Genomic DNA, 16,273 nt, shown 5'->3' on the forward strand with positions numbered 1-16,273 from the left:
CTTGGAGTGCAGGTTCATAGCTCCTTGAAAGCGGAGTCACAGGTAGATAGGATAGTGAAGGCGGCGTTTGGAATGCTTTCTTTTATTGGCCGAAATATTGAGTACAGGAGTCGGGAGGTCATGGTGCAGCTGTGCAGAACATTGGTTAGGCCACTGTTGGAATATTGCGTGCAGTTCTGGTCTCCTTCCTACTGGAAAGATGTTGTGAAACTTGAAAGGGTTCAGAAAAGATTTACAAGGATGTTGCCAGGGTTGGAGGATTTGAGCTATAGGGAGAGGTTGAATAGGGTAGGGCTGTTTTCCCTGGAGTGTCAGAGGCTGAGGCGTGACCTTATAGACGTTTACAAAATTATGAGGGGCATGGATAGGGTAAATAGGCAAAGTCTTTTCCCTGGGGTCGGGGAGTCCAGAACTAGAGGGCATAGGTTTAGGGGGAGAGGGAAAAGATATGAGAGACACCGAAGGGGCAACTTTTTCACGCAGAGGGTGGTACATGTATGGAATGAGCTGCCAGAGGATGTGGTGGAGGCTGATACAATTGCAACATTTAAGAGGCATTTGGATGGGTATATGAATAGGAAGCGCTTGGAGGGATATGGGCCGGTGCTGGTAGGTGGGACTAGATTAGGTTGGGATATCTAGTCGGCATGGACAGTTTGGATCGAAGGGTCTGTTTCCATACTGTACATCTCAATGACTAAATGAACCGGTGATAAAAGGGGCTAACTTAATCAGGCTTTCTTGAATTAACAGTAAAACTTTATTATTTAAACACAAATTTAACAACATACAGATTAAAAATGAGGCAAGTACAAAAATATAAAAAATATACAACAGTCTCAGAGTTGCTCAAAGTTATATGAATGCTGCAGTGGAGATTACCAGTTGCATGACGTTAGTAGGTGAACAGTTGGCTTCATGGTCCTTAATTTGCAGATTGGTTGAGATTCATTCTTTCTTATGCCTTTCGACTAGGATTGAATTCCAGAATTCAGAGTGAGGTCTCCTTTCTAATTGGCTTGCCGCACTGAGATGACTGTGGGATAGTTTTTAAAATGTGACTGCAACAACATGCAAAACACCAAAAGTCAGACGGATACACTCATCGACTCTAGAGCTGAAGCTGGCTTTTTAAAACTGTGTGCTGTGTACTCCAGGAGGGTAAATCAGACACACCTACAAAAAGAGGCTCGCTGATGGAAGTGGAGATTTTTAGTCCTTGTTATCTCCTTGTTAAAGTCTCGCCTTGCTTCAAGTTTCCTTGACAATTTCCCTGTATGGTATTTCAATGGTTTCACACAGGACTTTGCCAGACACTGAATTTAAATCTGCAGGTTTGTGTGTGTTTTCTGGCCGTTCTCTTTTTTTAAAAAAAGATTTTCGTACTAAAAGTAAACATCGTCTGCAAATACTCTGGGGTTCTGGTCCATCATTGTAATACTGCGCTCAGTCAAACTGGCTTGATGTCAAAAGCAGTCATTTGCACTTTATCTCTGGAATTCAGTTTGTTTTTCCACATTTGGAAGATTATAATGAGATTTGGAGACAAGTGGTCCAAAATAAAGACAGTTGATAAGAAAAGGGCCACTTGATAGCGAAGATGTTAGTGAACTGGACACACCAAGATAATTTTGCACATTAGAGAGATGCCAGCTTTGAACTTTACTGAAAAACTAACTACTAGAGCATGCCTTTGGCACTAAAACCAGTACATCCTAATCAGTGCACTCAGTAATTTCCCAATATGTACACTGAATTGGCTGAAAACAGACTTGTGTGCACAAGGAGAGCTTAGAAAGAGGCAGGAAATTCATTATTCACTTTGTATTTCTGGCTGATGATTACGCACAACTCAGTTTGGTCTCTTGTATTCACTCTGCTTCCATTCTCTCATGGAAGAAACATGCACTCAACTCCATCTAGAAGCCATTTTTGCACTAGAAAGAGACCTAAGGGGCAACTTTTTCATGCAGAGGGTGGTACATGTATGGAATGAGCTGCCAGAGGATGTGGTGGAGGCTGGTACAATTGCAACATTTAAGAGGCATTTGGATGGGTATATGAATAGGAAGGGCTTGGAGGGATATGGGCCGGTGCTGGTAGGTGGGACTAGATTAGGTTGGGATATCTGGTCGGCATGGACAAGTTGGACTGAAAGGTCTGTTTCCATTCTGTACATATCTATTATTCTAAGTCAGAAGGTTAAGACTATTACAGTAGCATACTAGATTGAGCAGCACTTACTGTTCCTCAACTATAAAAAAGGTAGTAGTGCTGTTTAGCAGTCTCGCAGTCAGCACAAAAGCAGCCGAGTGGTATAATAATCAGTGACAGAGGTTTTTAAAGAACAAGAAAGAAAGAAGTGAGCTTTGTTATCAGTTTAAGAGTCTCAGGAAGAAATATGAACAAAGAAATAGCACTGAGCGAATATAGACATTTACTGAAAAGAAACCAAGAACAGCTGGGTCAACTGAAGGAGGGACTAAACTGGAAACCAGGTGGAGGCTCGACTACCTGTAAGATGGTTAGGAGTGTAAAGGATTGAATTTTTATAATATTTGTAAAAATGTGATTGCAACTCGTTCAAAATATAAAAATTGTTTTTGCTTGCATTTAATAAACATTGATGTTCTTTTGTTAGAAGTATATTGTCAACTTCTTACAAATATGTTCAGTGATTGATTACCATGGTATACAAGCTACAAAAGGTTAGAAAATACTTATTAGATTAGATTACTTAGTGTGGAAACAGGCCCTTCAGCCCAACAAGTCCACACCGACCCTCCGAAGAGCAACCCACCCAGAAACATTCCCCTACATTTACCCCTTCACCTAACACTATTGGCAATTTAGCATGGCCAATTCACCTAACCTGCACACCTTTGGACTGTGGGAGGAAACCGGAGCACCCGGAGGAAACCCATACAGACATAGGGAGAATATGCAAACTCCACACTTATGGTCCATTCAACTGGGTTTCACCCTGGGATAAGTGTGAATCGAAATAACAAAAATCAAAAGCCGCCCATTTGAAAAAACATGAGATCAGACCATACGATTGGAAAGTGTAGAATATAATGTCGAGTCCAGAAATCTGTACAGGTGCATAATCCTTTCTGAAATGCTCGGGACCAGCTGGTTTTCGGAATTCAGAATTTTTTGAATTTTAGAATAAGTGACAGTTTGATGGTGAAATTTTTAAAAATCTTACCGGAGGAGCAGACTCACTGAGTAAAACGGTCCTTGAGACAGAATTGGGGCCTGCTGGTGCTGGGCCGCGGCCACCACGTTGCATCTGAGTGACATGCATCGAATGGGTGTGGAGTTTGGTTAACTGTTTGCATGTCAAACAATCTTGTTAATGAGAAAAAAATTCACAAAAAGAAACCTTCAGACTTTGGAACTTTTTGGATTTTGGATAAAGGGCTTCTACCTGTAGAATGACAAATCAAAAGATGAGGTGCTATTCTTCAGGAATATATTGAGCTTCACTGTAATAGTCTAAGAGGCAGAGAATAGAGGGGCCCTGAGAAAAAGTGACATCTAAGAAATAAAATAACAAGCCTGGAAGCTCAGGCAATATCTTGCCAACTGCACTGCAATGTTAGGCAAATCAAATATCCAACCTGTGTGGCAGGAATCTCAATGCAGATTCATGCTGCAAACTATAATTATAGTGAGTCGAAAGACAGTAAACTGCCAGTTCACCTAGAAGTAGTGTTTGGGGCTCTGGAGGTGGGGAGGTCTTGCATCTGTGCTTAAATGGAAAGGAAATGTTGCAAGGGTACAGCAGCCCATTCAGAGTTGAGATGATATTTTGATAACACCATTATGTTGGAGGCATCGAAAGTGGCAAAGAAAAAAAAATTGATGCTGCACATGGAGGATGATGGTATGAAAGCTGGGGACAGGGAATACCCTATTGATTTGGGATAGAGAGAAGTGTAAGAAACAGTGAACACAGTGAGGCTCTGTGAATCATATTAAAGTGAAATCCTCAAATTGAGGAGAAAAGACAGAGTCAAAGCACTTGTATAAAAAGTAGTCCATTAAACCCTACTCTTTAAGGCCCTTAAATGGCTAGGTCTTAGACTCCAAATCTTTTGGGATATTTCCCTGATGACAGAGTCAGAGATGTACAGCACACAAACAGATCCTTTGGTCCAACTTGCCCATGCCAACCAGATATTTAAAATTGATCTGATCCCATTTGCCAGCATTTTGGACATTTCCCCTTAATTGTTCCTATTCATGTCCCCATCCAGATGCCTTCTAAAATGTTGTAATTATACTAGCCTCCACGATTTCCTCTGGCAGCAAATTCCATACACGCACTATTCTCTGCATGAAAAAGTTGCCCCTCAAGTCCTTTTTACATTTTTGCCTTCCTTGCATATGGAACAAATGTTAGATCAGAATGTGGTATAAGGGTGAATGCATGTGAACAGTTCCCATTCAAGACATATAGGTTAAGATTTGTGATTCTTTCCTTTTTGATAATAGCACCTCCTCCTATACAGGTACAGTTGCATCTTCACAGACTACAGTAGTGGGCCAGTCAGGATTGATTCCGGTTGCTGTTTTGGAAAAGTAAAGAGGAAAATGAGACTCACCTGGTTACTTGCTATCATTGTACTAGTCCAGATACTGACCTACCTTCTCATTGTTAGGTACATTTTATACAGCACAGTAATAGCTGGTTCTCTTAAAGTTCAGTTTCACAAGCAAATCTTTCAAATGTTTTCTTTCATCACTCAGCTCTCAATGCTGTGGTGGAAGTCCATGACTATGTACCATTCTTACCACACCCCAACCATACCAAATGCAGCTAACTACAGAGACGCCAGAGTGCAGTAGCAGCAGAACAATCAAAGGTTGCAAAGGCTATTAAAACAACTTAGGTGGGAGTGGTAGTCAGAGGCTGAATTGTGCAAGACTAATTTGAGAAAAAGCTTTTTAAAAGTTTGGGAAGGCAGTTTGCTTGTTGATAACAAATTTTGTGCAAAACACCAATACATTGAGAACTCCTTAGAAAAACGTGAGGAACATTTTCATGGATGATGCTGTTGCCAAAACTGTCATAACAGTCAGTTTAAACCAAAAAATGTTTTATAACATTTGGCACACCTCTGCTAAATTGACCATTCTAAACAATTTATGTCCTTTTAACTTTAAGCTGACATGCCTTTTTAAATAAAAGATGCTCAAGATAGAAGAGAAATAGCTCCCTAACTTGGTTTCACCCTTATTAGTTAAACCCTTGTTTTAAGCACGTTATACTGTTAAAATGTTATTGATTCTCTAAAACCTGATCATTCAGTGACATCCTTTAGAAGAGATTGTGCGGACATTTTTCAAGGAAACAGCAAACTGCCTTTCAGACAAAAAAGTTGGAACACAACCTTATAATGTTTCAGAATAATTCCTATTCAAATAATGAGATTATTACAGGCATTGAATGTCCCAAGTGGGCAGGTTATTAATAGAACTCTGGCTTGGCAGATTTGCGGTGAACAGAGTAGTACCTTGAAACATGTGAAAATGCATCCACCAAAACTGGAGCAAAGTCCTTGGTAAATTCTGGTCCCTTTTTCTTACTGTTCTGGATCACATCATTTGCCAGATAAAGAAAGGTCAGCTTTCTACTTGGTTTAGCTGTGGACAAAAATTGGAAAAAAAAGGAAAGTCAAGAGATCTAATGTAACTTAATATTAGTTAATGGGTTATAGCACTTTATTCTTTCTTGTGAAAAACTGAAATGAGTACACAAAAAGAAAATATGACAAAGATACACTCCTGGATTGAGCATTTTAACTTTGATACTCCGACTAAGCTGCATACAAAGCAATGGGGATCTCTGAATTTTTCATTTATGTACTGCCTTCACTTACCTTAGTAAGTAAGTTCACCAGTACTTCAATACAGAGGAATGGAGCAACCCAACTTACACAAAAAGGTCCACAATAGAACAGTACAGCATGTGAATGGGCCCTTTGGCCTACAATGTTGTGCCGAACAGAACGCCAAATTAAACAGATCCATTCTGCGTGCCTTTAGTACATATCCCTCCATTCCTTGCATTTTCTTACGCTTATCTAAAAGCATCTTGAACAGTCCCATCGTATCTGCCTCCATTCACCACCACCCCAGCAACGCATTTCAGACTCCCACCATTCTCTTAAAAAAAAAGAAACTTGCCCCTCATCTCCTTTGAACTCTCCACCTGGTTTTAGACATTTTAATTCTGAGGGAGAACGATTCAACTGTCAACTGTATCAATGCATCTCAAAATTATAGACTGCTATCAAATCTCCCCTCAGCTTCTGCCACTTCGGAGAAAATAACCTGAGTTTTTCTAGCCTCTCCTTAGAGCTCATACCCTCTAATCCAGACTGCATCCGAGTAAACCTCTTCTGTACTCTCTCCAAAGCATCCGCATCCTTCTGGAAAGTGGCAACCCGAATTGAATGCAATACTCTTAAGTGTGGCCTAACCAAAGTCCAGGAATGAGATAAGTGATGAAATAACATTCTAGTGGTAATGACCAAAGGATTATTTTTGGCAAGAACAAAAATGGGCCATGGGATCTTTTACAACAGCTCAGTTCATGCTAAATAGTACTCTGAAAACTCTATACAACGTGGTGCCTGCCCAGCATAAGAGTTCATGTGTTGGAACATTGCTTGAAACCAGAACCTAAAGTTCAGAGGGAAGAGTGCCACACTAAAATGAAGATCAATGGTGTTTATATTAAAGGGAGTTATTTCTTAACTACAGTTGAAGTAACCAAAATCTGGAAGGCACACGGATAAAAGTATAATCATTAGGATTCTGCTAAAAATCGTCAGGAAAGATCCGAAGCACTTTCAGTAAATCAGAAAGAAAGCTGCAATCACAAAATAAGCAATATTTAAACATGACTAGTTTCACTCTTCACTAGCGCCCTGTTAGGCAACACCTTGATTTAAAAAATTTCAATGCCCTGACTCCTCACTCTCTTTAACCTCCTCCATCCTAACACCACATATCAAAATCAGAATTGAAGGTTTTCCAAGTATCCCAACTTCAAAAATCACTCCACCGTTGGCTACTGTGTTTTCAGCCACTAAAGCTGTAATCTCTAGCATTTACTTCTTAAACCTCTTATTCCACCTTTAAGATATTCCTTCTGACCAAGCTTTTCCTTATATGCCCTAATATTTCCTTATAAAGCTCCACATAATATTCTGTTCAATTATAGTCCTGTGAAGACAGGCATTACTACATTAAGGGTGCTTTATAAATGCAAATTATAATAATGTAGGTGCTGCCCAATAGAAATTACTGACTCACCACCCACATAGCTGTGACGTGCTTTAGTAAGCACCGTCCAAACAATACAAGGTATATATATTTTACATTACATCTACCACCTTTTAGCATGAAGTATGATAGCCTATATTTGTATCAAATTTATTTTCCCCCTAGGATTTGCAAGTGATATTTTGCAACCAGGAGTCCCTGGCTCCGCTGCCACCTTAATGATGTCAGGTGGCTAACAATGAACAACAATGCTACAGCATGTCAGGTTGCACAAGCTTAATACAGATGGTGGCATCACAATCTTTTGATTGGTAGAATGATCAGAAAGACATTCAATGGCAGCGATTCAGAATCTAGTAGTCATATCAACTTTGTTTAGCTTTGTGAAGATTGCCAATACAGCCACCATTGAAGGTACCCCTTAGGAGAGTGTCATTGGCACAATCATTTTCAGATACTTAATCAAGGATCTTCCCTCCATCATCAGGTCAGGTAGCAATCTGATGATTGCTTCAGAAATACTGTAGGCTGTGTCCAAATGCAACAAGACTTAGAGAAAATTTAAGGCTGGAGTAACAAGTAGCAAGTGACATTTGCGCCAACCAAGTGTTAGGCAATAGCCATCTCCATCAAGGACAGTTCAAACACCACCCCTCGGCATTCAAAGGCATTATCACTGAATTTCCTCCACAAATCAACATACTGGGGGTTACCATTAATCAGAATCCAAACTGGACCAGCCATATAAATTCTGTGGGGGGGGAATACTCACCTTCTAACTCTTCAAAGCCTGTCTAACGTCTACAAAGAACAAGTAAGGAGTGTAATGCAATAATCTCCACTAGCTCAGATGAGTGCAGCTCCAACACAAGAAGCTCGACACCAAGCAGAACAAAGGAGCCTATTTGATTTACACCTCAACTAATTTCTTCAACATGCAGTCCCTTGACCATTGACACATTGTGATAGCAAAGTGCACTGTCAACAAGACGGACTGGAATAAAACTTGCTAAAGCTGTGACGTTGTACCTTCCAAACCTGTAAATAGAGCAACTCTTAGGCCTATTACCACATTTGTGGTCAGCACAGACTACCATTCTCTGCTAACCTCAGTTCTTATCACTTATTCAACTTCTCTTCAGTCCTGGCCTGCCATCTGTAATCCCTTCATTACCTACTCCTTTCATACCTCTTTCTCTCTTTGGGCTTCATAGCTACTTCACCCTAAATCTTCAGCATAAATACAGCTTTGCCTAGAGGTTGCCTGTATTGAAAAAAAAAGTCATCCAACTCAAAACATTAACTCTGTTTTCTTCCCACAGATGCTACCAGACCTGAACTTTGCCAACAATTTAATTTTACTTTCAAACCCATGCTTCTACCATCTAGAAGAGCCAGGACAGCAAATACACAGGCACATCATTGCCTACAAGTTCACCTCAGAATCACACCTCAACCTGACTTGGTACCATAATCACTAACCCTTAACTGTCAAGAGTTAAATTCCTTCCTAACAGCACTGTGGTTGGACCTATACCTAACCAAATGGACTGCTGTGGTTCAAGTGGTGATGGCAGGGCTGCCTTAAGGGTATTTAGGGGTGGGCAATAAAAACACTGGGGTTTAGATCAGAGTAGTGCTGGAAAAGCACAGCAGGTCAGGCAGCATCCGAGGAGCAGGAAAATCAACATTTCAGGCAAAAGCCCTTCATTCCTGATGAAGGGCTTTTGCCTGAAACGTCAATTTTCCTACTCCTTGGATGCTGCCTGACCTGCTGTGCTTTTCCAACACCACTCTGATCTAAACTGTGGTTTCCAGCATCTGTAGTCCTCACTTTTGCCTAATAAAAACATAGGCCTTACCAGTAATGTCCACTTCCTGACGAAAAACATTTGAAAACTCAGAGCATTTGATCAATTGCATATAAACCAACTTGCTCAAAATTAAAGTGGATAAAAAATGAGGGAGGCAGGCAGAGACACCACAGGGTCGGGGTTGGCAGTGAAATAGAGCAGTCTTATTGAATGGGAGAGTAGGCTCGAGGGCTTGAATGACCTAATCCTGTTCCTATTTCTTTTTGTCATTCCCTCCTTTTTGGGAATCTTAATCCATAGATTTGTATCTTTTTGCCCATTTTTCCACCAATGATAATTCTGCAAAATTATCAGCCTTGCCCATTCTATTTGTGAATGAAAGTGTGCATGTCTGGATTTACAAGGAGGCATTGTTTGAGTTTGCATATTAGTAATCCACTTTTAGAGGATACATTTGTTGTAGTTAGTTTTTGTTTTCTTGTTTATTGATGAAAGCTGTTTTTTACCTCATGTTAGATAGTGATCAAAGTCTGACAAATTAACATTTCAGACAATTTGTAGAATAGCAGGGCTCTATTTCCAGCACACACTTGCTATCAGGGTTATTACAATACTCTCAGGGTGATGGCTTTTTTTTTGCAGGAGCTAATATGCAAGTTATTTGAAAAAACTTGTGTTAAATTATGTCTTTTGGTTTATGCCAATTTAGATACCACAGTGTTTAAGAGATTAGTGCTTTCTGTGTGTTGTGGATTTAAGTTTAAATTTCATAATTGAGGATATTGATGAAACCTTTCAATTCTGCTTCAGACAGCAAAAAGAATTCTATGCCAACACACATACATGAGAATGAAAAAGTAGCTTCAAGGATAGCCCTTGAAAAACTGCCTTCACCATAGTGGGTACAAAAAAAAATTCCAGTAACAGCTCTACATCAAGAGATGAAATGGAGGGGGAAATCTCATGCGATTATGATCACAAGGGAAGCACTACCCAGCAACTGGATGGAGCTGTGGGCTGACAAATATTTCGATCTAGATGGGAATCATTCTATGGTTGTAAGATAGGTAGCTAATGAAGTGGACGTGTTAGCATTAATTTTTCAAATCCCATAGTCAGGAAAGGTTCCAGTTGACTGTAAAATAGCAAATTTACCCTCTTATCCAAGCCGGAAGGCAGCAGAAAGGCCAGTGTACTTGACATGTCATGGCAAAGGAGACTGATCATTAAAAGAGGTTATATAGCTGGATACTTCGAAAAACCTCAAAGTAATCAAGATAATCACGGCTTTGTAGATATGTCTGAAGGAGTAACCAGGTGCTGTAATGAGTGGAGCCAGTACATGGACTTTACTGGATTTCCACAAGACATTTGATAAGGCGCTACAATGAAGCTGATTAAAGGAAAATAACAAGCCATGGTGTATAAAGGGCAATTTATTAACACGAACAGATGATTTTTGCCTGTCAGCCAAGCAATATGCATTAGAGAACCTGATTGAAATGTGTGAAAACTGGAGCCTTGTGATATCTGTGCCACGGCCTCAACTTTTTACCATTCACATCAATGACTTTGATGAAGGGAGTGGAGACACAGTAGCTAAGGTCACAGGTAACAGACATAAATGCAGGAGGAAACATCACGGAAGCGCTTCACAGGAGGCTCCCAAGCACTGAGGATGTCACCTAGACAGGGGACGAAACATCTGCAACACAAACTCCCAGCTCGGCGAACAGAACCACAACAACACAAAGCTAGGTAGGAAAGCATGTCCTGAAGACACAGGGGCTAGCAGACAGATAGGTTAAGAAAATGAGCATAACTTGACAGTCAGAGCAGAATGTGGGAAGATGTAAAGTTGCTCATTTTGGCAGGAAAATGTTTTCAAAAGTGAGTGTTATTTTAAAAAGTGACTGCAGAATACTGAGAAGAAGGGGAATTTAGGTGACAGTCAGTCCACAGATATAGCATGTAATTAAGGATAATGGAATGCAATCTATAACAAGGGGAACAGAACTTAAAGATGCTATACTTTAGTTACACATTGGTGAGACCATATCTTGAATGCAGTGTGAAGCTTTTGTTTACTAATTTAAGAAAGGTTTATTCTCATTTCAGGTATCAATGTATTATGTTTATGAAGGCACATTGAAAGAGCTGGGCCTGTTTCCACTGGAGCTGGAGGAGTGAGGTGGCTTGACTGAAGTTCCTGAATGGTCTTCACAAAGTGAACGTAGAAAGGATGCTTCCTCCTCAGATTGAGTCCAGTCTAGGGATTGTTCTTTAGGATTGAGATGAGAGAAACTTTCTCTCTGGTTTGTGCAAAATTTCATACATCTTCTCAGAAGGCAGTAGAACTATTGAAGGTTTGAAAACAAAAAGGTGGATAGATTTTGGGAAAAAGGAATCAAAGCTTATTAAGGGAAGATGGGAATCTGAAATTTCAAACAAAATCAAATAGCCATCATCTTAACGAAAGACAGAACAGTATCAAGAGGCCAAATAGCCTACGCCTGCTCCTACTTAGATTTATAAAAGAAAAGATACTTCAACCCCTGGAGGACCCATTTCAAAGCCTATTGAACACAAAACCTGGAAAGACAGCAAGTCAGTGAGGAGCAGAGTAGGAAAATTCATAAAAACTTGTCTGGTAAAGTGGGTATACATCTCAAATGGAATATAGAGAAGCATGAAGTGATTTATTGGTTGAAATGTGTATCTATAAACTAAATGGCACAATTTTAAAGGAATGTTGAAACAAAGAAAATGGGATTCATACGCCCAAATCTTTGACAGTGGCAGACAGGGTGATGAGGCTACTATATAAAAAAAAACATACTGGATGCTGGGTATAGTACAGGTACTGAGAATAAAGATAAGGAAGTCATGCTAAACCTTTATACATCACTGGTTAAGTCCAGCCGGAGTAACGGGTCCAATTCTGGGCACATCTTCGAAAGGATGCAAAGGAAAGATGTTACACTTCAGCTACACTGAAATACCACCTGGAATGTGGAGAGACTAAGTAAAGAAAAGATAGTTTCGCTTTACAGCAGATGTTGTTAATGGGTAGAGTGGAGAACATTTAAAATCACAACAGGTTTTGGTAGCGGAACCAGGACAAAACTTTCAACCTGCAATAGGGTTGCTAATCAAGCAGATTTAAGATAACAAAATAAAAGCAGAACAAACAAGATGCTGGGAAATGGAAATACAAGCATAAAATGCTGGAAACACTCGTTACATCAAGCAGCATCTGTGGAGAGAGAGACAAAGTTAATGTTTTAGACTGATGACTTATCAGAACTAGAAAAAGTTAGAACTCCCTAACATTTGATGTATGCATACAGTCAGAGAAAGGGAGACAGCAAAGATCAAGAGAGTAAGTTTGTGATAGAGCAAAAGGCAAGATGGATTAGAACCACAAAAAGAACGATAGCATAAAACATAAGGCACGGTGGCACAGTGGCTAGCACTGCTGCCTCACAGCGCCAGAGACCCGGGTTCAATTCCTGCCTCAGGCGACTGACTGTGTGGAATTTGCACATTCTCCCTGTGTCTGCGTGGGTTTCCTCCGGGTGCTCCGGTTTCCTCCCACAATCCAAAGATGTGCAGGCCAGGTGACCGTAGTGTTAGGTAAGGGATAAATGTAGGGGTATGGGTGGGTTGCGCTTCGGCGGGGCGGTGTGGACTTGTTGGTTTGAAGGGCCTGTTTCCACACTAAGTAATCTAATCTAACCTAATAAGGGGAAACAATGGGGCAATTAAAGAAACAAAAAGGTGGGTTTAAAAATGAGCTATAGCTGGACATAAGAGAATGATCACCCAGCTGGTTATAAATTTCAACAAGAACCAGGACGAGGTAAAGTGATTTTTTTTTAAAAAAATCACTAATCGGGGGATGCCTTAAGTGAAAGCAGATTCAAAAGTAACTTTTCAAAAGGCATAGCAGTTTAAACAATGAGAAAAACTGAAGGACAAAGATAGGCTAGGACAGCGGACTGATAGGACAACTTTGCCAAAAGAACCAAACATTGGGCTAAACGGCTGCTTCTGTATTCTGAGACTCTGACAAGCTTAAACCCACAGTGATTGACATTTTGAAACAGAGTGCGAGTTGAAAAATGTTCTTGCTCTGACAATGCAGAATTCCCTCAATGTCTGCTGGATCACATGCCCAAACTCTAAGAGAATTACAGCCAAGATCCTGCTGACTTGAGCAAAAAATGTTAGAGTCAAAGCTACAAAATTACTTAAATTACAGAGGTTTAAGTTGTTGCTAGCCACAATGTAACACGTCTAGTTTCAAGCTACCATATTCCCAACTTGTATTCAAAAATCAGCAACTCCAACCATGTCCCTGGAGCAACAAATCTCGAGCTCTGTCTGCATTCAGTTTCTCGTACTTTGTTACATTCTGCCATTATCAGACAACAGCTAGATGCTGTCAACAAGCTGACTTTGAGTCTTAATGGTCACTCCTCTAATCTCTCATTTATTGAATATCAAAACATTCATCAATTTATCTGCAATAATCTCCACTCATCATGTAATACCCCATTTCCTACCTGAAAAAGTACTCAATTCTTGTTACAAAAATTGAACTTGAACTTACGTGGTAGAACATGATTTTAATGAAATAATTAAAAAACCTGCCTATAAAAACAGGACTTAAACTATGAATCTTTGGAATACCTCTAAAAGAGCTTAGTTCACGTACTATTTCAATATCATGCCTACTACCAGGTTCTATCTATACCTGACAAGAATTCTCCAAGAAAGTTTATTTCTTGGCAGTAACAGGTTACTTCCCCAATTAGTCAGACCACCCCCTACCACCACCAGATTTAAAATTCTAATGTTTCCATTTAGCCGCAAACGTTCTTTTACGAACAGAGCAGTCAGAGCACGACACAGTCAGCATCAGCTCTGACTTTCAACTTCCAAAACTTTGGCATATTTACAGCAGCCTATTTTATTACTGGGCAATGTTGCTGCTTTTCTACCAACGAAGCAAAAGGGAAACTATTATCAGATGCTACAAGTTACCATTTCAACTAAATTAGAAACACCAGTATGAATTCAATTGAGAATTTAAATGGAGTCTAATATAGCTGGAAAAATGATAAATTGTCTCTCAAATCTTACTTTTCACAGCTTTGTTCTCCACTGGGAAAAAAAATCTGAAATAGCAAAACACCAAGTGACAACCAAGCCACCCGATTCACTAATATCATTTAGTGAATATCAACCATTCTTACCTTGTTTGTGGGGAGTACCTCACCCACAATATGGTTGATTCTTAAATGCAGTCTAGACAGTTAGGGGATGGGAAATAAATACCAATCACATGCACATCCCTTTAACAAATATTAAAAAAATTTCTTTCCTTCATCATGTTCTTCATACAGTTTTTGAAAAGTCCTTGTCAGCAACACTGGTTTGGCTTTTCAGGAAGAATTATTTAGTCCTTTCTTACCTTCTACTTACAGAAGATAAAGAGTGATTACTGCATCTATTTTTGACATTTTGGTATGATTAACTTATCCTTAATACACATTTTGAAACTGTAATATCCCCACTGAATTGCAACTAAATTCCAACTTCCTTTTGATCAATGATCCAAATCAAACTGACAGCACAATCTGCAGAGATTGAGCTTGTCCTTTTCCTTAATAGTAAAGAAAGTTTAATCCACATTAAAACTGTACTTAGCATTCAATAAATATGAATTGCAAAACACTTTACTTGTTTGTCAATACTCATTCAAATCACTAGCTGATGGCATCAAGTCTTGGGTTATTTGTTAATTTTATTCTGTGAAGCTAAATGTTAATGTTTCAGATTAACTTTTTGAACAGCAATGACATTCTTGGGATATTTCAGACAAATGATTAATTGAACTCACTGTACAGTTAGTGTGGACCTCGAGTTTTAAGTTTACATCAATATGAAATGAAACAACCACTTGACCAAAAAAGTTGCATAATGATATTGGTGACAATTGAGGAGACAAGTTATTATTCATAATTTAGAATAGATAAGAAATTGCTACAGAAACTTCAGCTTACTAGCATCAAGGTAACAGGAATGCAAAACTACAGAAGCCTAAGGCATGACAACATATTTATCTCCAAAAGATGCTTGTTAAATAACAACATACACAACTCTGAGAAGGCCAAGGAGCTGTGTTTACAGACTAAGAGTAACCTAATGCTCAGCTAAAACAGATGATTTCCCTTGATATATGGCAAACGCTCCAAATTGATGAACGGCTTTTTGGGAAAAAGAAGAGTCGGCAAGTCTGCAGTCACCACGTACGGAGACATAAAAGTAACGATATAAAAAAGACACCACATTCAACTCAGCACAGTATGGCGTACCTCTGCTGCGATGGACAAGAAGGTGTATACCAGATTTAAAGTGCACCCCTCCCACCGCAGCGAAGGCCTGATGGAATAGAAGGTGAAGCCTGGCCTCTCCATCTGTGAGATGATGCCCCCACCCCGCCCCGGCTGCTGTAACCCTGGGCGTGTGTATACTGTGCCGGGCTGTGGGCCCCAGGCGCCGGCCGCGCTCACCTTTCTTGAGCTCCCGGTGCCACACCAGCACGATGGTCTTGGAGTGCTTGCGGTGGTGGATGAGCCACAAGGACAGCGTCTGCACGCTCTGCTGCGAGTTGCTCAGCTCCGCCAGCTTCTTTTCCAGAGCTGACTCAGAGAAGGCGGACATTCTCCTGTCGCAGGGAGGGGGGGGAAGGGGCGGGGGTGGGGACTTTTTATTCAGCCCACCCCGACCCCCTACCCCTACCTCTACCTCCGACCCTGCCGATAGACAGACAGAGAGGTGAGGGGGAGGCGGGAAACAGAGAAACACACTCGGGAATCAGACACAGGCCAAAATGGCGGCGTCGCCAACAACTTGCGCTCAACGTCATCACGCACGCGGCCCGGCGAAGTGGTCAATGGCTTTGTACGTGTGACGTCATCACGCACACGGACCGGAGAAGCGGTAAATGTCTTTGTGCGTGTGACGTCATACCACACGCGGACCGGCGAAGCGGTCAATGTCGTCTTGCGTCTGATGTCATCGCGCACGCCGACCGGCGAAGTGGTCGAGATCGTCGTGCGTCTCGACGTCATCAGGCCCTCCTCCCT

The 16,273-nt window shown here is 40.5% G+C and overlaps 1 protein-coding gene across 8 annotated transcripts in view; it reads right to left on the reverse strand.

The window, feature by feature from the left end:
• The window catches only part of LOC122564477 (regulation of nuclear pre-mRNA domain-containing protein 1B-like), a 65,659-nt gene extending 49,610 nt beyond the window's left edge, over positions 1-16,049 (reverse strand). For 3 of the 8 annotated variants that reach the window (XR_006315925.1, XM_043719426.1, XM_043719427.1), the window contains exons 1-2: positions 15,698-16,045; positions 5,526-5,655 (exon numbers count right to left, since the gene is read on the reverse strand). Coding sequence is in view for 7 of the 8 variants with exons in the window: in XM_043719426.1 (XP_043575361.1) it covers positions 5,526-5,655; positions 15,698-15,848 (281 nt within the window). In the remaining variant the exon portion in view is untranslated. Of the gene's footprint in view, positions 1-5,525; positions 5,656-15,697 lie in introns of all 8 variants that reach the window. The other 5 variants (XM_043719424.1, XM_043719425.1, XM_043719430.1 and 2 more) reach the window with 4 other exon arrangements.
• Between the last annotated feature and the right edge of the window lie 224 nt (positions 16,050-16,273).

The sequence above is a fragment of the Chiloscyllium plagiosum genome, chromosome 29 (assembly GCF_004010195.1).
Source record: "Chiloscyllium plagiosum isolate BGI_BamShark_2017 chromosome 29, ASM401019v2, whole genome shotgun sequence".
Lineage (NCBI taxonomy): Eukaryota > Metazoa > Chordata > Chondrichthyes > Orectolobiformes > Hemiscylliidae > Chiloscyllium > Chiloscyllium plagiosum.